The sequence below is a fragment of the Pterocles gutturalis genome, unplaced genomic scaffold (assembly GCF_000699245.1).
Source record: "Pterocles gutturalis isolate BGI_N339 unplaced genomic scaffold, ASM69924v1 scaffold31911, whole genome shotgun sequence".
NCBI lineage: Eukaryota > Metazoa > Chordata > Aves > Pterocliformes > Pteroclidae > Pterocles > Pterocles gutturalis.
Window position 1 is genome coordinate 1 of NW_010098936.1, and position 20,777 is coordinate 20,777.

Consider the following 20,777-nt stretch of genomic DNA (forward strand, 5'->3'; position numbering starts at 1 on the left):
TCCCCCCAAACACCTCTCACTACAGCTCACCTGTCACCTGGGACACCCGTGAAGGTCAATCACAGAGAAATCATCAGGGTGACAGTTGCTCGCTGAGGCACTCCGGGCCACAACGTGAATTTCTGCTGCGCAGAAATTCCTTTTCCCACCCACTTTTCCTCACCACCACTGTCCTCAGCCCCACCTGCCCAGCCAGGCATCTCTCCAAGAAACAACCAGCAGAAGCAAGAAACAACACAGCAACTCACTGTTCCTGAAGGCTTCAATCAGTTTCTCCTCTGTCTTGGCCCGGACAGACACATGGTACTGGCTCTGGCTGCTGGAGTTGCTCACGGGGATCTCACAGCTCTGGACCACATATGGGCTGTGGGGCAAAGACTCCTCATGTACAGGGGAGCACTCCTCTTCTCTGCGGGAAGAAAAAGAGGTTATGCTGAGAACAGAGGAAATGCAACAGGGCAGAAACTCCACGGCAGAGGTGCAGGCACGCTGCCATGGCAGAGCACCTACGCTGATGCCGGAGTGGCCAAAGATGACAGAGGTGGTGATCGCGTTCTTCACTTCCCAGCTGCATGTCAGACGATCTGCACCATTGAAGAGGCAGCGAAGGTTCCTGGGCTGAAGGCCACCTTCAGAGAAGATCAGAGCAAGCTGAGTGACAGGAAAGGTCTGGCTTCTCAGCCACTGCTTCCACCCCTGTACAACCCTGCTCTGTCCCACGCTACCTTCAGGGTTGTCCCACGACGCCTCCCTGCTCCACTCACTGTACTGCCCAGAGAAGCCACTGTCCTGCCCTGGTCTGGCTCGCACACGGGCAACGTAGCTGCTTCCCGGGACAAGGTCCTTATGGCTGAGTTGGCAACGTGTGGTGTTGGAGAGCAAGAGTGAGGCAGCTTTCTGTTGTTGGGGGAAAGGAGGGAAAGTGGGGAGGGAAGAAATTGAGGAACTGGGGATATGAAAGCTTAAAATTTAAAAAAAAAAAAATCCTCCTGGAAGGGGAAGCAGCTTCAAGTGTATTTTGCCTTTTTCCCACAGGAACCCACAGGCTCCTTTTGGAACATGATTTAGTTCCATTTGGAGGGATTCAGGGCAAAATCAATTCCAACTCAAAACCCAAGCGCAGTGCTTTTTCTTCAGTGAAGAATAGATCTTTGCATTCAATTCAGGACAAATGGTATTTCACTGAGCAAGTCATTTGTGAACAGAAAGAGAGACACTTCTGCTCAGCATGAAACAACACTTGTTGCATCTCATAGTGTCTGATAACGGAAAGGCCACTCATTTGCACAGTGTTTACCACAGGCTCTCAACGGCTGAAAGGAGTGCAGCCCAAACCAGGACAGCCTGGCTCCTCTGCTCTTACCTCCCAGGACTCCCACTCCTGCTTGTAAGTGACTTCATACTCCAGTGCATTGCCCAGCCCTTGGCTTCTGTCAGCTGCTTTCCAGGTCAGCAAGACGTCTCCTGATCTCATCAAGCTGACTGAGAGGTTTTGAGGTGGGAGGGTCTGAACTGGAAGGTGAAGGTACAAGCCATGAGAGGAGATGTTGAGGACAGGGACATGAAGAGAAAATGCCCAAGTACACTTCCCCATTTCCACAGTGTGTTATTCCTGCCACACAATGCAGCTTCTGCTTGAATCCCCCTTCCAGGTCCAACTGCTCCCAGAAACTTGCCCTCTCCCTTCTCTGCCCCATCCTCTCAATGTGGAACTCTTTGGCAGCTTTCACAATGTAAGTGGAATTTACTTCTTATCTGAAGAGCAAATACAGTTTCAAAGATCCCTAATATTCATTGCAAAACAAGAATTTGGTATTTAATCCTTACCATTTTGGAAAAGATCAACATTTAGTTCTGCCTGAAGTATCTTGTTAGGTCTGAAGCTGTAAATATCATCCACCCCTATTCCAAAATTGTTTGTAGTATTGCGACAAACCCAGTGCACATAGGAATCTGGAGCCTCATGTAAGTAATTTTCTGTCTGGCGTTTGCAAAACATCTCCTTGTTCTCCCTGTGTATAGAGAAAGCGATTTATAAAGATCTGATTTGGAGACCTGTAGTTAATGCAAAAATAAATGCCTGAAACCAATTCCATCCCATTCTGTTATAATTTACTCGGGCACTGATATCCTCTTCTCACTGTACCTGTTTTGCATCAGTTAATATGTCAGACATTTTTAACATAAGGATTTTTGTCAAATGCCTTCCCATTTCAAAGTTGTGCAACAGAATGTTATATTTTGGTACCAGTCTATTTTTGTTAGTTTTTAGCCTAACTCTATGTAATCTCATATTTTTAATGTGAGAAATAGTATAACAAAAAATAATGTCATGGAAATGCACTGTTTACTCAGAGTGAAAGGCAGTACCATTTCTGATGATCCTTATATTCTTGAAGACATTCATTTTGCAATCCCGGAAAGATACTTTAAAAAAAAAAAAATTCTCCAACCAAAATGTACTTCTGTATCCTTAGTAGTTCTGTTGTGCCAAGGGACCTTACGTATTTATTAAAGATTTCATCCGGAGTGTTAATCATCCTCTTAGATAGCCTTTCTCCAGGCCCAGGAGCATAATGAAAATTAGAAACAATATTTTAAACAAGACAGAAGAGGATAAGCTTTGTGTGCTTGAAGTAGCCTGAGCTGCTGGAGAGATGTGTTGCTCCTTTTTGTACCCTCTGGAATTTTGTCTGTGCTTGTGGCTTCATGCCCGGTATATTAGATTGTTCCAGTTCAAATGAGAAACACCAAGTTGTGAATATCTAAGGCTGAAAACTGTCTTCCAGAATAGGACGGAGTCTCCTAGCCAACTATATGTCAGCAAGCATTATTCAGCACTATTGCTCTTTTTAAAAGTTGGTATTAGCATGGAAACCAGGGATATTCCTGAAGTATGACTGGGACTGACCATACATATGTGTACCCTTAAACAAAAGATTCATCCCAAGGGTTGTGAAGTCCTGAAGACATTTCTGTGTACTCACCAGGACTACCTTACAGTTTGTGATTTAGTCAACTGTTCTTCATCTATGAGCTGACTTTGTTTAATCTCTGGCCGTTTTGATTTCATCTGTGTGACTGTCCACACTTAATACCTGCTCGTCTGATTAGTTCACTTCAGTCATGTTTCCTATGTGATCCACACACTCCATCATGTAACAATGTCCCAAAGAATTCTCCAAAGGTCCCAGTAATTTTATATCATCTTTTCCCAGAAGTATTAGCTTCAAGGTCCTGTTCCAAAGACCTTCCACTGATATCAGATCTATTAATTCTCTCTCCTTTACAATAAAATCAAGAGTTCTTTCTCTTTCTCTTTCCTTTCCTTCCTGTATTCCCAGACTTTAATACATTTTCTTCGCAGCTTTCCATCTTTGTCTTCCTCTCTCACTTGACTATTCCTCCCTCCCTGTCCTTTCTTATCCTCGCAATTGATCCAGTCTGGTGGTTTAGTTCCCTTTTCATAAGGAAACAGATGTAACAGAGAGATGCTGCCATAAACAGACCAGTATCTCTGGAAGGAAAACCGATAGCACAGTCTTCTCTATCTCACAAACACACAGTCTGTACATGTGTCTCAGAAGTGATCAAAATCATACTCTCAGTGATGCTCCTAACTGGGCTAAATAACAGGATACAGGATAACAGGGGCAATGTCTCCTCCCTTTTAGGTTTATGAATAATACTCAGGCTCACATGTGTTCTGACACCATCTTCTCCACCCCTTTAATAGCAACCTATATGCTCCATCTTATTTCATATCTATGATCCCACAACAAAATTATGGGATAAAGGTGATAAAAATAACTCCACTAGCACACCCTATTCATTCCTCCCTTCCTAAAAGAGGCCTCAGAAGCAGTCACAACTTTTACTTCAACCCAATGACAGAAAGAGGTGGCCATGCTTTCTGAAAACCTGACTGCTGGTCCCTGGGATTCCAAGTTGTGGTCAATTTCCCTTTGGACTTTTATCCAGCACAGCACTTACTTTACAATATTATCCCATTTCAGGTACTTACATTATAATATTATCCCTTTGGTAAAGAATCATACCAATGAGCGCATGAGCCTCTGCGTGTTCCATCCATGTGCAGGTCACCTGTGAGTTGTAGTCATTATAGCAGTTCAAGCTCTTCATAGGGATACTCTCTGAGAAAGGAATTCAGGCAAAAAAGATGCAGTGATTACAAATGTAAATAGTCAGAGACAGCAGGAGGTGCAGTGATTCTCCCAGCAGAATGCGGAAGGCACTGATAACAGTAGTCTCCTCATGGCACCAGAAAATGGCTCTTGATGAAAAATATGTACACAGCTGTGGCCATCCTGCACATCTCCACAATACGCAAGGGTCCAAACCAAGCTACAAGTAACAATGAAGTGAGACCTTTGTGCCTACAAGACACATAAATCTAGCCAAGGTATCACTTTTCAAACACTGATTGTTTCCAGGGATTGGTAGATACCATGGTCAGCAGGCATTTCATCTTTGTGTGTTGCTGTATGGGACTTCTTTGCCACTAATCTCTTAGTAAAGGTTATGACACTAAAAAAGGTATATTCAAAAGTGAGATGTTCTGGGAAGAATCTTGTTATGACTTAGAAAAATGCCCAAACTAATTTGTTGGAACTAGATTTATGACCCAGAAATGGGAAAAATGGGAAAATACAGCCCACCACTGGTACATTCACTATGAAGCAAGTTGCTTTCACCTCATTATCTGTTTTCTCTGAAGGTAATATCTGTGTTGCACTACTGGGATATGACCTTCAGATGACAGAGATGTTGTCATGCAAACATAAGTGTGCTCCCTCAAATAATTTTTCTTGATGAGAACTACTATCAGTTTGGTTGAGGGGCTTTTTACAGGCCAAAAACCAACAGAAAATTATGATTCACTCATTAACCAGTCAGCTTGTTCATCTCATCCATTTGTCCAGTATTTCACCTGTCCATACCACTAACGTACAACTGATCTGTCTGCATATGCATCTGCTGCACACCAGTTTTGATCAAGATGTCTGTTCTCCTAAAGCATAGAAGATGGTGGCAGAAGGAAGCAGAAAAGCAAGCAGAAAATGAGGAAGAGCATTAGCTGAAAGAAGGAGACAGATACAAAAAGAAAAAGGTAAAAATGTAAGGATAAAAGAGAATATAAATTTGAAACTCACCTCGAATGGTTTGGACACTGAAGACCAAATACAGAGTCAGCAGAAGGATGAAAATCTTCTTCATGTTCATACTGTCCTTTGTGCACAAGCGTTATCCTAATTCAGAAGATAATTGTTTTCATTGCTCAATGGCTGCTCTCTTGCTCTGCTTATTGTGGAGCTTCTTGTTTTCATTTCCCGTAAAGAGAAGTAAAACTGAATTAGGGAACTTCTTTATGCTTCGTATTGGAGTGACATTCAATAGAAAGAACTTCTATCAAGTATTTATTGTAGGACAAAATCCATGTCTTCTTATTGTGCAAGCTTGCAACATGAGCAAAGAATTAAGAAGTAAATGGACATTTCCAAGGAAGTGCAGGGATTCTTTCAGCTGCATTGCAACAAGAAATAATCCTAACCTGTGAAGAGAACTCAGCCTTCAAATTCATTCATCCTTCTGTTCTTCATGCTCAAAGCCTTCCTAATGAACAACAATGGTGTTCTGGTTTTTACCTTTCCTTAAAAATCTGATCACCAACCACATAGCTCCTGGTAGCTACAGCGATTGAATTTCCATACTCATTCACTTTCAGATTTCTCTTCAACATGCTACTTTTCCAGCTGCTCCCCAAAGAAGTTGCAAATTGTAGAAATAATTCCAAAGAAATTATTTCTCTCTCTCTCTCTTTTTTTTTTTTTTTTTTTTGTGATTGTTGAGATTGAGAGTAGATTGAGTGGTTCAAAGACCATGGACCACATTGTCCAATTCTGGAATTCAAGTCCGTTTGGCCGTCTCTCATTGCTCTCTTAAAAGTATACTAAACTTACTTACTCAAGTATGTTACAGAGCTGAGACTTTTCTGCTTTAGAGGAGTGGGGAAAAAACTCCTTCTAAATTCCTGTTGATTTTGAGATTCCCAAATGCCACTTCCTTACACCTGAAACAGCTAGCTGAGCCCTTGAATAGTCATCACAGCTAAGGAATCCCTTAATGACTCATAAGTCCTTGTATGAGAGCAGACTTTGTCATTTTGCTTTCCCCAGAGAGGAAGCAATTCCCTTACCTGTATCCAGAGCTGTCTCTGAGGCAGATGATTCAACCAGACAGAAGACTGTCCCTGTCCAGCCTCCCCCCACAGCATCAGAATCCTCTGATGCAGAAACCAGCAAAACTGCACTTCCCTAGAACTGGAGACAGAAGGTATAAACCGACCACAGGATTTTCTTGGCAAGTAAGTCTTCAAAATAACTGCTATATCTTCTATGCACCTCAAATGCCACTTTCAAAGAAGAAGACCACGCCTTTTCAAGGAAAGCCTGTGCAATTGCCTGTAAAAGAGGAAGTCTGTACTTCCTATTTTAGCCCCCAAAGCACTTACTCAGATGGAACAGTTTAACTGGGAAGGGAGGGGAAGGAAGTTTGTCACTGCCAATCTGTCTGTGTAACAATTACCAGATCATGGGACTAATGTATTTTCTGAAAAAAATAAGAGGATTGAATGCAGTAGAAGTGAGAAAGGCTAAGAAAAAGTTATCAGGTTTTTATTCCAGTGCTGTTTCTTGCTTTATTTTAGCCTAGACAGTCTTCAAGGCAGGGATCATTCTGTACTTTATGTTTCTTTGTACATGTATATTGGCGAGAGGGGGTAGGGGAGAGAACTACCTTTATCTCTGTAGCCCTTTAATTTGAGTAATGTGTTAAAAAGTAATTTTTACCAGTTTCAACAACAACGAATAAGAAATTATAGTACATAGAGAAAACAAAAACTGGTGAGAAGGGTTGATCTGAAGTTATCCTACACCCAATGCAGCCACACTGTTTTAAATACAGCTTTAAAACTTAACCCAGTAGCCTTCAATAATAAGATCTATAGGAAAGTTAGGTAGCCATAAGGGAAAGACACACTCAGGTTTGTGCTCTCAGGGGTAAACCATAGGGGACAAAGATGAGTCCCCAGATACAGAATACAACTGCCAGAGTCTATTTGTCCTGTGCTGCTACTACACCTTCTCTAAATCCCTGTAGTACTGACCAAACCCATAGTTAGCACAGTTAGGCTCTCACAAGAAGAGTGATGACCAAGTAGAACGTAGAATGTAAATCTAGGACTGGAAGGAACTTGACACATATTTAAATTATATTAAACATACAGCTAACTGCTTGCACTCTCTCATACAAGGAAAAAAACATATTGTGAACAAGGGAAATGTGAAGAGCAAGAAGGAGAATATGAGAGCAGCTGAGGAAACAGTGTATTGTTGGGATTATCAGGAGGTGTGCATATAAAATCTGCAGACAGGGTGGGGGGAATATGCAACTTTCCTGAATGGGCAGAATTTACTTTGCTTGACAATATAAAGGCAGAAAGAAATTCTGCTCTGATTTTCAGAGGCCAGTAAGTTTATGTATGTTCTTCCCCCACCCATAGAAAAGGGGTTTCTTGTTTCCCAGCAGGTATTTTCCCTCCCTTTCCTTCCTCACTCAAACAGCTCCCCCAACTTTAAACAGACTTGCTGAGTTGCTGTTTACATTGCAGGATCTAGCTGTCAGTGAAAATCTTCAGATGTTATTTGCTCTGTTGAAGTCCAGGAACAAGTAATCCTGCATACCAGAATTTTAGCAGGCCATGCACGCCAATTAGGTTTCAAATTTACAACGTATTCTCTTACAAGGTGTAAGATTATCATCACTGTATATTGCTTCAGCTCCTTCCTCAACTGCATTGCTACAAGCTTTTGAAGTGGGAAGTTACATTTTGTAACATTTTAGTAAAATAATGTCAACTAAAACTTCATCATGGAAAGAAGGAAGACGTAATATGTGTCTCTTCTGAACATATGTTACCTACCTCTGAAATTTAATATGCATGGAATCTTCAGGTGGAACTTTTGTACCTAGAAAGCAGATATGGCCTGTTGTCACATCTTACAACTCTTTGGAGAGTGCATTTTCTTAGGCAAGTCTGTACAAGATTGGTATACTGCTAGAACTGTGCACTTAATACAAGTAAGAAATGATTTATGGATCCCAATATAGCAAACAATATGCTTATCTTTAAATAGAAACTCTTTCCTTTATTTCCAATACACTTATACACATAAATGCAGGGCTATGGATAATAAAATATTAAAGCTTATTTATATAAATAAGTTTATGTATATACACCAGGAAAAAAAAAAAAAGTTTAAAGGATAAGTCCTCTTAAATACTTTTGTTCTTGTTGAAGATGTTGTGACCTGATAGCATTACAGGTAACATCTAAGAAAAAGAGAAAACATTATTTTGACAGTTTGGGAGGGGCAGGTTAGTTATTCAGGCATTGTTAGTTAACTGACTCTTAGTACCTGCAGATACTTGTTAATCTTCCCTTTTGTCTGTACAAATTTTACCAGCAGGTTAAGGACAAAGATTTTTTTAAATGAGGAATTGTAGCTTAATGCCACAGAAACTAACAGTCAAATCCAAAGCATGGTGTTTGAAAACTCTTTTAACTTCCTATTCTTTACCAATTATAGTTGGTGGAACCTTTTTAACACCATGACTGCATGGTGCTTTTAAAATACAGTATTTTAGGTATCAAACAATTTATGTAAAACATACATAACTTGTAATTTTTCTAAGCAGCAGTAAATTTGTTCAATCAGTAAATATTTTAATTGCATGACTATTAAAGAAATTATTGCAAAATATATTTTTTTTCAGTAATGAGCTCCTTAAGGAAATCTGAATAGGTAATATTCAAACTCTTCTTCAACATTATATCACTTTCAATAAAAAAATAAGGAGCAGAATTATTTCATCCCTCCCAAAAAAACCTCTTTTGAATAGAAACTGATAAAATAAATTCATATGTATCTTTATTTGTTGAAGAATCTGATACAGTAATTTCTTGTTAGCTCTACTTTGCAATGAGGTATCAGAAAGCAGAAGATGGACAGAGAAGACATTGCTATTTGAATAGGCATCGCACAGATTTTCCCAGAATGTGGAAATAAGTAGTCTGTACAATTACAAAAAGGCCTATGAGGAACACAGGTGTACCAGGTTTGATTCACAGAATTCAAAATATTGGTCAGTGGAAAGAAGAAAGGAAAGGTGGGCTGCAATTTCTTCACTGAAATATGAAAAAGTTTTCCTGATGCTTCCAGAGCAAACTCTGAATGCCCAGTCAGACTCCCACATGACAGAAATAATTACATGTTTGTAAGCACTGGCACACAAACTTTCATATCAGCAAGTGAAAGGAAAATTACAGCAGTCTAGAAAGAAAGCTCATTAAGACATTCTGGACAAATAACTAGCTCTGGGAGTGAGAACAGAGATTAGAGCAGGTCTTGAGGCTCAGGACACTAAACCTCTTTTGCAGGCTAACACTGACTTGCTTTGTGAATATGGCCAGAGATTTTATTTCTCTATTCCTCACTTTCTCTGGTCTCTATGTAGATATCTCTATTACAGAGGAGTGCTAAAAAGCTGAGGAAGCGAAGTACACATTTCACATTGAAAGGTAATATATTACTAAAAATTACTCTTTTCAAACTCACTTCAAAAGCTTGTTAAAGGAAACTGTCTGCAGAGGGGGATTACAGAAAGACTGTATCTAGCACTTATGTTGCTCTTACTGCTTGAGCAGCACCTATTTCTGGACTAGTGTTGTAGACACCCAAGTCATCTTTGTGAGTGATGTGCAACTTCCAAGGGAAGAAATGCTTCTCAGAGGCCCTTCTCCTGCTCTGAGACACCATGAGTTCAACATCCTGATCGGAGAGCAACCGGATGAGATCACCATCAAGGTCCCGGTAATTCAAAACAATGTCATCTTGGTCAAACTCCCGCCTGGTAGAAAATAAATGGATTGATCCCCAGAAATCAAGGAATGCCTGGGAAATGCTACATAATGATCAATATATTTACAATTTAATTAATTCTGATAAAAGACACACAAAGCCTTGGGCACCATGGCATTCTTGATACAGCTGGTACTAGAAATCATACAACCACATTCATGCTGTGTTGCATTTAAGCTGAGAAATCTGTAAGAACCCATAACCATTTCCAGTAACATCACATGCATGGGACAATTAATCTGTGAGTTTGATAAAACTCCCATCTGTAAGAGCTGACTGTAGTTACTACCCATTTTTGCCTGCTTATGGTTGCTTTTTTTCAGGGAAGGACAGGTTAAGCAATGGAAGAAGCACAGGTGTTCTATTACTAATATTTGATGTTCTAATGTTTTGATGTTCAATGCTAGATTAATCTAGTTAACACTTGTTTAACAAGTGTTAGAAGGTGGTATCCTGCATCCTAAAGAAGTATATTAGGCAAAAGATCCTTGCATGTGGGTATGACTCTGATCTTAGAAAAAGAAATGGAAGCTTCTACCCAGCATAATTGAGTTAGAAGTGTGTGGCATTCCATACTTAGTGGCAATCCCAAGGCAGACTAGTGTCTGCACAGATAGCCCTGGGCTAAGTCAAAGTGCAATTTCTTCAGGACACTTGAAAAGTATTTCACACTCAAAACATGGTGATGACCAAGTAGAATGTAGAATGTAAATCTAGGACTGGAAGGAACTTGACACATATTTAAATTATATTAAACATACAGCTAACTGCTTGCACTCTACCTCATCAATTCCATGAGATCTTTGAATGACGGAATGCTGCTCAGGTCCTCTTCCACTGAGATATCCCTGTAACAAGAACAAATCTAAGCCTTACATACCAGGAAAAGAAAATTGTCAGCATCTCTTCAGTAGTAAACTGGAAGACAATTTTCTTGTTACCTGGTAGTGCTCACTGTCTCATCATGGTAATAACAACGAACTTTATTAACTGTGTCTTCCTGCTGTGGCAAATCTTTTATGATCTTCACAAAAGCACATGGGAAAATCCCAGTGGCATCATCAACTGTTCCCTGGAATGACAGGAAGTGTTAGAATGAAGAAAACCATACCATTTTGGCAACATACAATAAGTTCTGGAATTCAGTTAATTTCCGTGGAAACAACAGTAAGAATTTGTCTACAATAATCAAGAAAGGAAAGGCTATGGAAGTGACCTGATGGCATCTCTACAACAAGATTATACAATTGTGTAGTCAAACACAAGGCGGGGGAGTGAAACAGTGTGTAAAAAATGAAAGTCAGATGGTTACCAAGGAAGGCTGTGGTGTTTGAGCAAGCAGATATCATATCAGCAAACACACAGTATGTTCTCCTCCTCCTTTTTCAGAACACTGCTGCATTGCCCAAGTTCTGTCTAATCAGGCTGACATGTGTTGTGGTATGAAGCATGAAGTATACAGCAACTCACCCTGAGGCAAGAAACCAATTAATCACTGAAATGGAGTTTCCATCTCCTTTCTGTGGCCTTTTTGTGTTCTAATCACTTCCAAAGAATTTAAAAACATTCCAGCAGAAGCAAATGCAAATGAAAACTGAAGTTTAGAGGGCAGAAACTTGTAAACTAAAAACCATCAAGGAAGGAAACTATTTCAAATTTGGAGTCAAGGATTTATTCTTGACAGTAAGGCCTGATTATGATATAGTTTCTCCTTGAAAGAATGAGACAGGTCCCAAGGACTATGAGAGCCCTTTCTACTCATATATTTTAATATATGCTAAGAATTCCGTATTGCAGTCTTACCTCCAACCAGTCTTTGTTTACTCTGCTGAGTAGATAGATCAAGTCTCCCTTCTTGAAGCTGAGTTCTAGTTTATTTGTTCCAGAAAAATCAAACAGTGCCTATGGAAAGTAATAATACTGAAATTATTAATTGACAGAATCACAAAAGTGAAACTTCCTTTCTCTTCTGTTGTGGGGGTGAGAGTATAAAGCAGCACAACAGTATGGACTTTGTCATCACAGATGTATATCTGAGGTAAGGTCATATATATGACCGTAGTCTCCAATTCTCACAATTTCTTCTCCTATTTGGCACATACAAAAATGCTTTCAAGAAGTAGTGAAAGCACTAGGACAAATACGGCTCTGAGAGGGCTACATGATAGGATTCTTAAAGTGGCAGGACACTGAGTGCCAGAGAAATAATTATAAAGAAGTTGAAAACACTTAAGAGCGAGTGAGTCAACAGAGCTGAAGACAACCGACAACTTGAAAACTTGACAACTTAAAATCCTGATAATTTAAAAAATATGTATTATTTCTGGTTGAAGTTTTACAGCTTTCAGATTTTCTGCAAAACATCACAAAGAGCCTTAAAAAATTGCAGAAGTGTTGTGTCCTAATTTATGGGTAACTACCTGATGTTTTTACATCTAGCTTTCAGGCCTGTATGCTTAACTGAGAGATTTGGGAAGTCTAGGAAATTGACATATAGTTAAAATGGAACTTAGATGCCCCCTTCAGGAAATAAAAAAAAGAGGTGGTAAGTACATGCTACCACCCTAACAAGTTGTTCTTGAACAATTGAAGTGGCTGAGTTATCAAAAATGCACATCTCATCCATTGTCCTTAGAGAACATGGTAGACATTTAAATGCTCTTAGAGAAGCAAAAATGAAAAGGTGTTCTTTATTCTGTGTTGAGATGGTTCTTTTGGTTGTGTTAATGCCAAAGATTCTCCTAATGAAAAAGAAGACTATGGCTACTGTTGTGCTAGCAGTTTGCATGTCTGCTTAACAGCTCTTTCAAAAGCCTTTTTTCATCTATTGAAAAGTTTTGGTAGGTAAAGTCAATATTAATAAATTAATAGATAAAACTTAAGAGATATGACTGATCCAAGATCTGCCATATTCAATGTAAAAAACAACAACAAAAAAACCCCAAAACTCAAAGCACTTGCATGGCTTTTTTTGAATCTTACATGGAAAAGTCACATGTTCCAGAAAGCAAGACCATGCTCAGAAAAGTACTGGTTACGAAGTAGTTTCATGTGTTTAATACCAAGACAATATACAGCAAAAGACAAGGGTATAGGCACTTTTCTATAGAGCACTTATGTTACAGAAGTTACTAAGATGCCTTGCCTGCAAAGCTTTTAAACATGTGCTGAAGTCAATGAGACTGAAGCTTGTGCTTCTTTTAAATTTAATTTATGGCTCTTCTCTGTGACATCCAGTGATAGGACAAGGGGCAATGGGTTCAAGCTGGAACATAGGAGGTTCCACTTGAATATGAGAAAAAACTTCTTTACAGTGAGGGTGACAGAGCACTGGAACAGGCTGCCCAGAGAGGTTGTGGAGTCTCCTTCTCTGGAGACATTCAAAGCCCGCCTGGATGCGTTCCTGTGTGACCTGATCTAGGTGTTCCTGCTCTGGCAGGGGGATTGGACTTTCGAGGTCCCTTCCAACCTCTAACATTCTGTGTGATTCTGTATCGCTATGAAAATGTGGACCATTTGGCAATAAGCTGTATATGTCTCTCAATTTTGAACCTCCTGTCATTTTGACTTCAAAATGGACCTTCTTATACTCAAGAAAGGAGGAACAGAACACTTCTTTCCATCCTTTGTTTCATTCCCTGTTGTTAAAATCAATTGCTTTCCTGTGTCAATTTCACTTTCCCTTCTTTCCCCAAGCTCTAATTGGAAAAGGCAACTTGATCGATGAGATACCAAAGTAAAACAGAGCTTAATCTCCTATCCTATGACAGATTGTGCAGAGTACTCACCTCAGCCCGTGGAGTTGCTGTGCGGTCAAAAATAGGTGCTTGAGGTGAAATGCTTTTACTGCAAAGAAAGGAGACAACATGGAGGTAAATGTGTCTCTCTAGTCATCAAAAATGATCAGTAATATAGTGTCTGCATTTTCATTATCTAAGAGGCAAGCAAGCCATAGATCACTGGAGAAACTGCATGAGAATCTGTGTGCAGCACTGAAGTAAATATATATGGATGCAACAACATTGCCCTAGTTCTCTCAGTTTCAGTGCAGAGCAGCAGCAATCTGATGATGTCTGCTGCTGAGAACAGATGGAGTTTTCAATACAAACGGTATTCTGGACCTCTCTACCACAGCACTGCTCAGCCCCCCTACTCTGCCTTCTGGGCATCCCTGTTTCTAGTATTTATGGCATTCATTTCAAACTCTGCCATCATACACACATCCAGGAATGCATACACACATGCAGCTTTTGCACTATTTGAGGTAAGTGAAAAGGAAGCAGGTCCATATTTGCCATGTTGAAAGTAGAATTAATTTGTCTGAAGGGCAATGAGGTATGACATCTACTTAGCAGTTCTCCAAAGGGGTGTCAATGCTGCTATGTAGGGCAGGCCCCTGTTTAGACAAAGGACAGGAACAAATTAAGTATTCAGTTTCATTTAGTGTCTGAACCTGATCTCACTGAATTCAGTGCCAAAACTCACATTGACTTCAGTGGTACAAACCTATGTCTTTAAGCTTAGCCTGTATATTCTGCACATTATAATAGATACTACCATTACAGAATTATCAACAGATAGGGCTAAAGAGCATTTTTTAAATGCAAGCTGTACTGTCATTTTGGAATTTTCTTTAATGCAAGTACAATCTCCACTTTAAAAATTTGACATTACTGAAAACAAAAAATATCCAGTGTTCACTCTACGGCAAAGATTCTCATCTTCATGGACCCACTTGGGAAACACAATGGTGATCCTCATCTCACTCTCCCCCCAAAACTGGACAGCATCTCTTCCTTCAAGCAATGCTGAAAAAACATGCCAATCACTTACACTCGGCGTGTCCGTGGGCGAAGCCGTCTCAGTCTGTGAGGCACCTGTTCACTATCAAAGGTTGAGTGGTAGAAGAACAGTCGTACCTCTTCATCCATCAACACCCAAACGGGTAGGCAGAGTAGGTTCTGTGCCAAGAACAAGTAGGAAGCAGAGTGTAACAGCGAGAGAGACCAATTCTCTGTTTATTTGCATGTAACAAATATGCCTCTCTGACCTACAGGATGATGAAAGATACTCATTACTGCCAGAAATCTCCCTTCTCACCCAGCAGGACACAGCTGAACAGCTGACAGTTTCTCCTGTTTATTCCTGGAGTTGGCTATGGAATTGCTTCACTCTTTTTGTGCCTGAGTTACTGCAGAAGGAATAAATTGCTCTTTGTGTTTCCTTTCAGAACATGAATGAATGTGGAAAGAAGGCAATCTTAAGTGCTGGAAGTTTTGGCCAGTGCTTCAGTCTTACTGATTTAAAGTCAGGTCTTCAGTTAACCTGCACGCAAAGAACTTCTCATCTCAATGTTACTGGCTGCGTCTCCACTGTAGAACAGGTACACCCAGAAGCCTACCCCACTCTCCTAGTCCCTTAGGTGCACATACCAACTCCATATTCACGTAACACCTGGAGATCAATTATTTCCTCATATATCTTGGGGTTTTGTTTGTTTGTTTGTTTGTTTGTTTTGTCTTGATATCTATCTATATATGAAGGCAGGGAGTAAGCCTTTGTGAACTGCATACTCCAGCAGATCCTGCAGTCTGAACAATATGGGGAATACGACTGCAGGTTGTCCCACAGGGGGGACACTGTTTCTTTGGGGACACTGTTTCTTCAGGAAAAACAATACAGAGAGAAGCAGATACTTAGAACTACAACAGTACTGTCTCTCTTAGCTGATTTCAAGGGGCAAGTATCTGCAGTGCTCAGTGCAATCTCTATCTTAAAATAAAGTTTTACCTTCATGTAGACATTTAGTATGGGAATCCTGTTCTCAGCAATTTCCTTTTTGGCCCCAACATAAACTTTTGCTGCAAAATACAAAACATGTTACTGTTATTGAAGAAAAAAAAAATGGAGGCTGTCCATTTTTTCTCCTGAAGGAATCAGGAAAAAGTAGGATCTCCAGGAAAATACATATTTTCTAAAGGATTTTAGGTTTCTAAATGAACTTCACCACAAGTGGAGGGACTGCCAATGGAACTTGACTTCTCCAGCATCCACAGCTGGGAACTAGTTCCATGTGACAACTACTTCCCTACAATGCACTCCTCTTTAGGACAGCCTGGGGCTGCGAAAGGTGCTAATCATGCCCAGATTTGGTACTGGCAACTTACCTGGCAATATGGGGAGTGTGCAGGTAAAAGGGCTATTTTTGCTCTCTGCCCCATATCTCTCCTCTAATTTGGTGTGAAGGTTATAGAACTGACGATAGCGTCGGAAAATCAGGTATCTGCCACCACCTTTAAGCTTTACTTCAATTACAAACATCTGAAACAGAGAAGGGGAATTCAGGTTGATCTTCATACTTACCAATACCTACAAAATGAAAATAAGGCGTACAATAGGAACATAAGATCAGTGCTCTAGTGGTGGGAATATTGTTTTAGGGGAGGAGTGGAAAGCAAGCCTTCAGTTAAGCATCTGCAGACTCAAGTACTATTAACAAGTTAGCACCAGACAGTGTGGTATATGTGTGGGTCCAGCTTTCACATGGATCATGGATCCCTGTGGCTGCTTTCTATGACATAGTCTTAAAAGGAAACCTGAAATGACTAGAGGCTACTTTATGCTTACACACCTTCCCTCAGTGACAACCAAAACGTATTAGGGAGTTAAATACAAATATTTTACAGTAAGAGGCTTTGGACATCTAAATCTATAGACATACATCTAAATTAATTGATTTTCAGAGTTGAAGGCATTCATACTTCTTTTTGAATATAAAGTACACAATTTCAGAAATTATGGTCTGACCAAAGGTAAGGCCAGAAAAAAAAACTTAGTTGTTTTGCTTCTAATGCCCTCCTCTTATTTCTTATCTCTTACCAAAATTGCTTTGCGCTAAAGGAGCCCACATTTCCATGTACTGACCTCTGAGACATGTTGCACCCAGATCCTTCAGAAAACATAAAGACAGGGCAACCAAACACCACTATATTCCAGATAAAACCTGCATACTGCAGTGCGAAGGTTTTATGACCAACGTCTCCAGTCTGACCCTGCAGAAGTCAGACTGAGCTGGTCTTATCCAAAACTCTTCTTCAGAAAATCTCATAGCGCTTTTCCCTAGTATTCCCTTCCTGTGTGCTCTTTCATTATTATTAATATGCTGCCTTCTGTGGAGATTAAAACACCCTAACTTGCCAATACCGTGGAATAATGAAGATAAGACCCTGCCCTTCTATCCTCTTTGAATTCCTTTCCCACTATCTTCACCAAAGGTACAGCACTTTAACAGGAAATAAATCAGAAATTAAGTAAGAATTTAGTAAACAAGCAACGTTAGAGGATACCTCTGTCATATTTCACTCAGACAATAAATTTTTAGACTAAATCTGTGACAGACTAATCTCCATTCCAGAAAAAAAGAAAAAAAGAAGCATTGAGAAGTTCTCTGCACAGAACTAATCATGCCAAAAAGGAATTACACCAGATTAATTGCACTTCACTTCCTACAACCTAACCAGTCACAGAGGAGGGCACATAGAGACAGGATAAATCTCCTTTCTTACATAATAATTAGTAAAGCCTTTCTTCTCTTCAATATCTGCAATGTTAGCTGAAACAGGTACATCATCTGGAAGCTGGTCAAAATCACTGTGAAGCAAGAAAAAAAGATTTAGATTATTCATACTGGCATTAGCCTTTGGAAGTCTCTATGCTGTACCGAACAAAGAGAGTTAGGCAACATCACATTATCTTGTGTCAAAACCAAGAAGTTAGAAACTCTGAGTGTCATTCTCTTCCTCTGGAGGTCTGATCTTGAGATGTCAAGTTTCTATAAGTTCAGTACAAGTCAGTGACCACTGTGAAGATTCATCAAGCCTGAAAAACACCCCTATCATTCCTAGGCTTGCTAGAGTACCAGGAATACAAAAGAAACACTTGAGCTGGGAAGCCTTTCCTGACAAATGTGATCATCTGTGGATGCATTCTTAATCCTTCCTACAGCATCTCATAGACTTACAATAATAACACAGCAGCAGTGTCTCTTATTCTAAGGAGATTGTTATATACCATGATTTATGCTGCTATTATTACTGCATTACTGTAAAGAATAGGAAACAGTTCTGAGAAATAAGCTTGTTGCACTAGGTGGTGTAGAAACTGACAGCATAAAGCTAATTCCTAAAAACCATACACTCTATGTGTAAGATGCATACAGTGTACCTTATATATATAAGAAACAACAGAAGGATAAGCACAAACAGAAAAAAGCAAAGAAACAAAGACATAGTATTGTTCTATATCATAACCTGCATCAGCTGTCAAAATGTTGTCAGGTTTTCTTGTAAACATCACAGTAAAGCAGACTCTTAAAGAGGCTTTGGAAAAAGAATGAGTAGCCTAGCAATTATTTACAGAGAGACCTCCCAGTCACAGCAGATAACATGAAGCAAGCACAAAGATACTTGTTTGAAAATGTCAAAAATGTGTGAAGGAACACATGATAGTGGTCAAGGTTAGAACAAGCTTTGCAGATCCTAAAAAGTATTGGATTTGAAGCAAGAGAGAAGGAAGTATCCCTGTGGGAACACCTAAAGAGCAGCCATATGACTGTGCTCTCATGTTTCTTGTCTATATTGTCCACACGATAAAACAGCATGTATTGGCAGGTGCTTTTTCCTCTGGGACTTCCTCATTGGTACAATGTCTTTAACAAACAGAAGACAAATTCACCTTTGCTTCAATCTTACAACTCAATGTTTTCAAAGTGGTATTTATATTAACACTTAAGTAAAAAGGATCAAGAATGAGGAAAAAAGGATAACAAATGAGGTAGAGAGAAAGAGAAACTTTTAAAAGAATCATCTAAGAAATGCCAAGCTGATATAATGTTAAATATTCTGATAATACAAAAAAACATGGCAGTTGGCTCAGTTTATTCTGCTAGAATATCCCAAGCAGGGGCTTCCACAATGAGTAGCCCATCTGGAAGGCAGAAGTAATGATGCGAAGTCTTGCAATAGCTTGCTGTAAGAGGAGAATGACATGAATCAGCATCACCCACAACACCGTAAATACTACCACTTACTGTGAAGAGGGATGTGGTTATGTGGATCAAGAGATATAATTAGTCATATCACAAACACTCATATCATAAACTCTGGTAAAAGGGAAACTGTTTGCAGCTATAAAGAGGACAATGACCCTCTGTTGTCCTAGGTGCTGAATATTCCCCAGAAAAAAGAAGAAAGAAAGTCCACTTCAACTTCGGAAACGGCCTGCTCCATGCTGAGCAGCCTAATAGTTTGGAAGCTACAATAACAAGAAGTCTTTTAGAATCATCTAAGTAGCTTGCATCCAAATTAAATGAGCAGATCACAGCAGTTACACAGAGGCTTGTGGGGAGGCGGAAGGAGGGAGAGACACGTTACCTCTTTTCTCGCAGCTGTCGGGGAAGAGACATGGTTTTCAGCTTCTTAAATCCAGATGGCTAAGCTCTATTCCTCCACTTCTTGGCCAGTTCCTGGTTGAATAAGATGAACACAGCCAAAACAATTTTCCCTGTGTGAATCAAGACTCCTTTGCAAGGCCTCAGAGATCTTTTTTTAATGTTTCAGTGTCAGACGATTTCTTCTGTACCTCCCCACCCCCATGAGATTGAGGAAGTACTAGAGAAAAAAACAGTCAAAAAGAAAGACCGTTTTGTGATGTCTGTCATGTATCGAAACTGCCACAGTTGAGAAACCAAAAGCCCAACAAAAAGCAGAAACTATGAGCCACATATTCCATTGTCCACCTCTTCAGCGAAACATTTGCCTCTGTGAAAAGCCAGTAAAATTCTGGTTTGCCCCAGCTAAAATGTCCCCATATACACCGCTACACTAATGTCTGTAAACTAAGATGAATCCTTCTGGATCCCTTCTTGAAGCTCTGTGATTCCCAAGAATCCTCCCTTCCATGGACCAAGAGCCAGGAGGTGGAGCTAAAGAATAAATTTTCAAGTGGGAGCAGAAAGTATGGTCCGGAAATACAGCCTTGTCAAACATACAGGGCATCAGGCACAGGAGTTCAGGAAATGAGCTTTGAAGGATGGATAAATGCAAGTAAGGCATGAGTCCTTGAAAGAGCAGAGACCTTCTCAGCTTCATATGTTCAAAACCATCCACATTTGCCACCTACAAAGACAGGGCAATGTCTCACCCAAAGAGAATCCTGACTGCCCTGCCTTGTGCACAAAGCATAGTGATATAGCATTTGTATAACATCAGTTGACAATCTTTCAAGAAGAAAATAAAAGGAAGAAAGTGACAAGGAAACCATCATTTCCTAACACTGCGGATAAGTTGCATCATAGCTTATCTGCCTTAGTCAGAAGCTGTCAAGTGTAGTATCTTTGCCTCCCCATTTCAGTCTTTGACTCTCGTCCATTTTCATGTTCAAGACATACTTGGTTCCTTCTCCTTCTTCCTCTGTGAAGCACAAAAATTCTCATCTGAATGGAGCAAAAGTCAACCAGTATCCTTCAAATTAAAATTCTGTTTACTACTGTAATCATCATCCTTGAGAGTAAACTGCATTTCACTGCATTTTAAGTAAGTAAATTCTTCACCCATCTCTTTCCTGTGGATAACTGAAAGCACCATTATAGAATTTGAGAGGGGATATAGTGTCTCTTGATCAGATGGGACCAGGAGAGGCTACAAAATTTTGAACTGTATTTTCTGAGTGATCTGCTACTTTGTACTGCCCACACAGACTTAGCTGAATAGTTTTAAG

General features: G+C 39.9%; 2 protein-coding genes across 2 annotated transcripts; both read right to left on the minus strand.

The window, feature by feature from the left end:
• Nucleotides 1-184: 184 nt before the first annotated feature.
• CSF2RB (colony stimulating factor 2 receptor, beta, low-affinity (granulocyte-macrophage)) lies at nt 185-5,244 on the minus strand (the record flags this gene model as incomplete). The annotated part of the gene is made up of 7 exons (XM_010074841.1): nt 5,175-5,244; nt 4,025-4,154; nt 1,828-2,012; nt 1,364-1,512; nt 726-897; nt 467-629; nt 185-409 (listed from the first exon to the last, which is right to left on the minus strand). Coding segments are annotated over exons 1-7 (1,094 nt in total), but the record flags the coding sequence as incomplete, so codon positions are not given.
• A 4,517-nt stretch (nt 5,245-9,761) lies between these two features.
• On the minus strand, nt 9,762-19,646 carry NCF4 (neutrophil cytosolic factor 4, 40kDa). Its single transcript, XM_010074802.1, has 10 exons — nt 19,433-19,646; nt 17,567-17,651; nt 16,169-16,322; nt 15,792-15,862; nt 14,835-14,962; nt 13,790-13,847; nt 11,805-11,903; nt 10,943-11,073; nt 10,784-10,849; nt 9,762-9,990 (listed from the first exon to the last, which is right to left on the minus strand). Exons 1-10 carry the CDS (start codon nt 19,462-19,464, stop codon nt 9,762-9,764), a joined length of 1,053 nt encoding a protein of 350 aa, XP_010073104.1. The 5' UTR covers nt 19,465-19,646.
• Nucleotides 19,647-20,777: the final 1,131 nt, after the last annotated feature.

Coding starts and splice junctions, on each gene's coding strand:
- NCF4 (XM_010074802.1), bottom strand. CDS start 19,464: ATGTCTCTTCCCCGACAGCTGCGAGAAAAGAG. Junction 16,323..17,566: donor AAGGCTTTACTAATTATTAT/GTAAGAAAGGAG, acceptor TCTCTGTTTCAG/ATGTTTGTAATTGAAGTAAA. Junction 10,850..10,942: donor GAGACAGTGAGCACTACCAG/GTAACAAGAAAA, acceptor TTCTTGTTACAG/GGATATCTCAGTGGAAGAGG.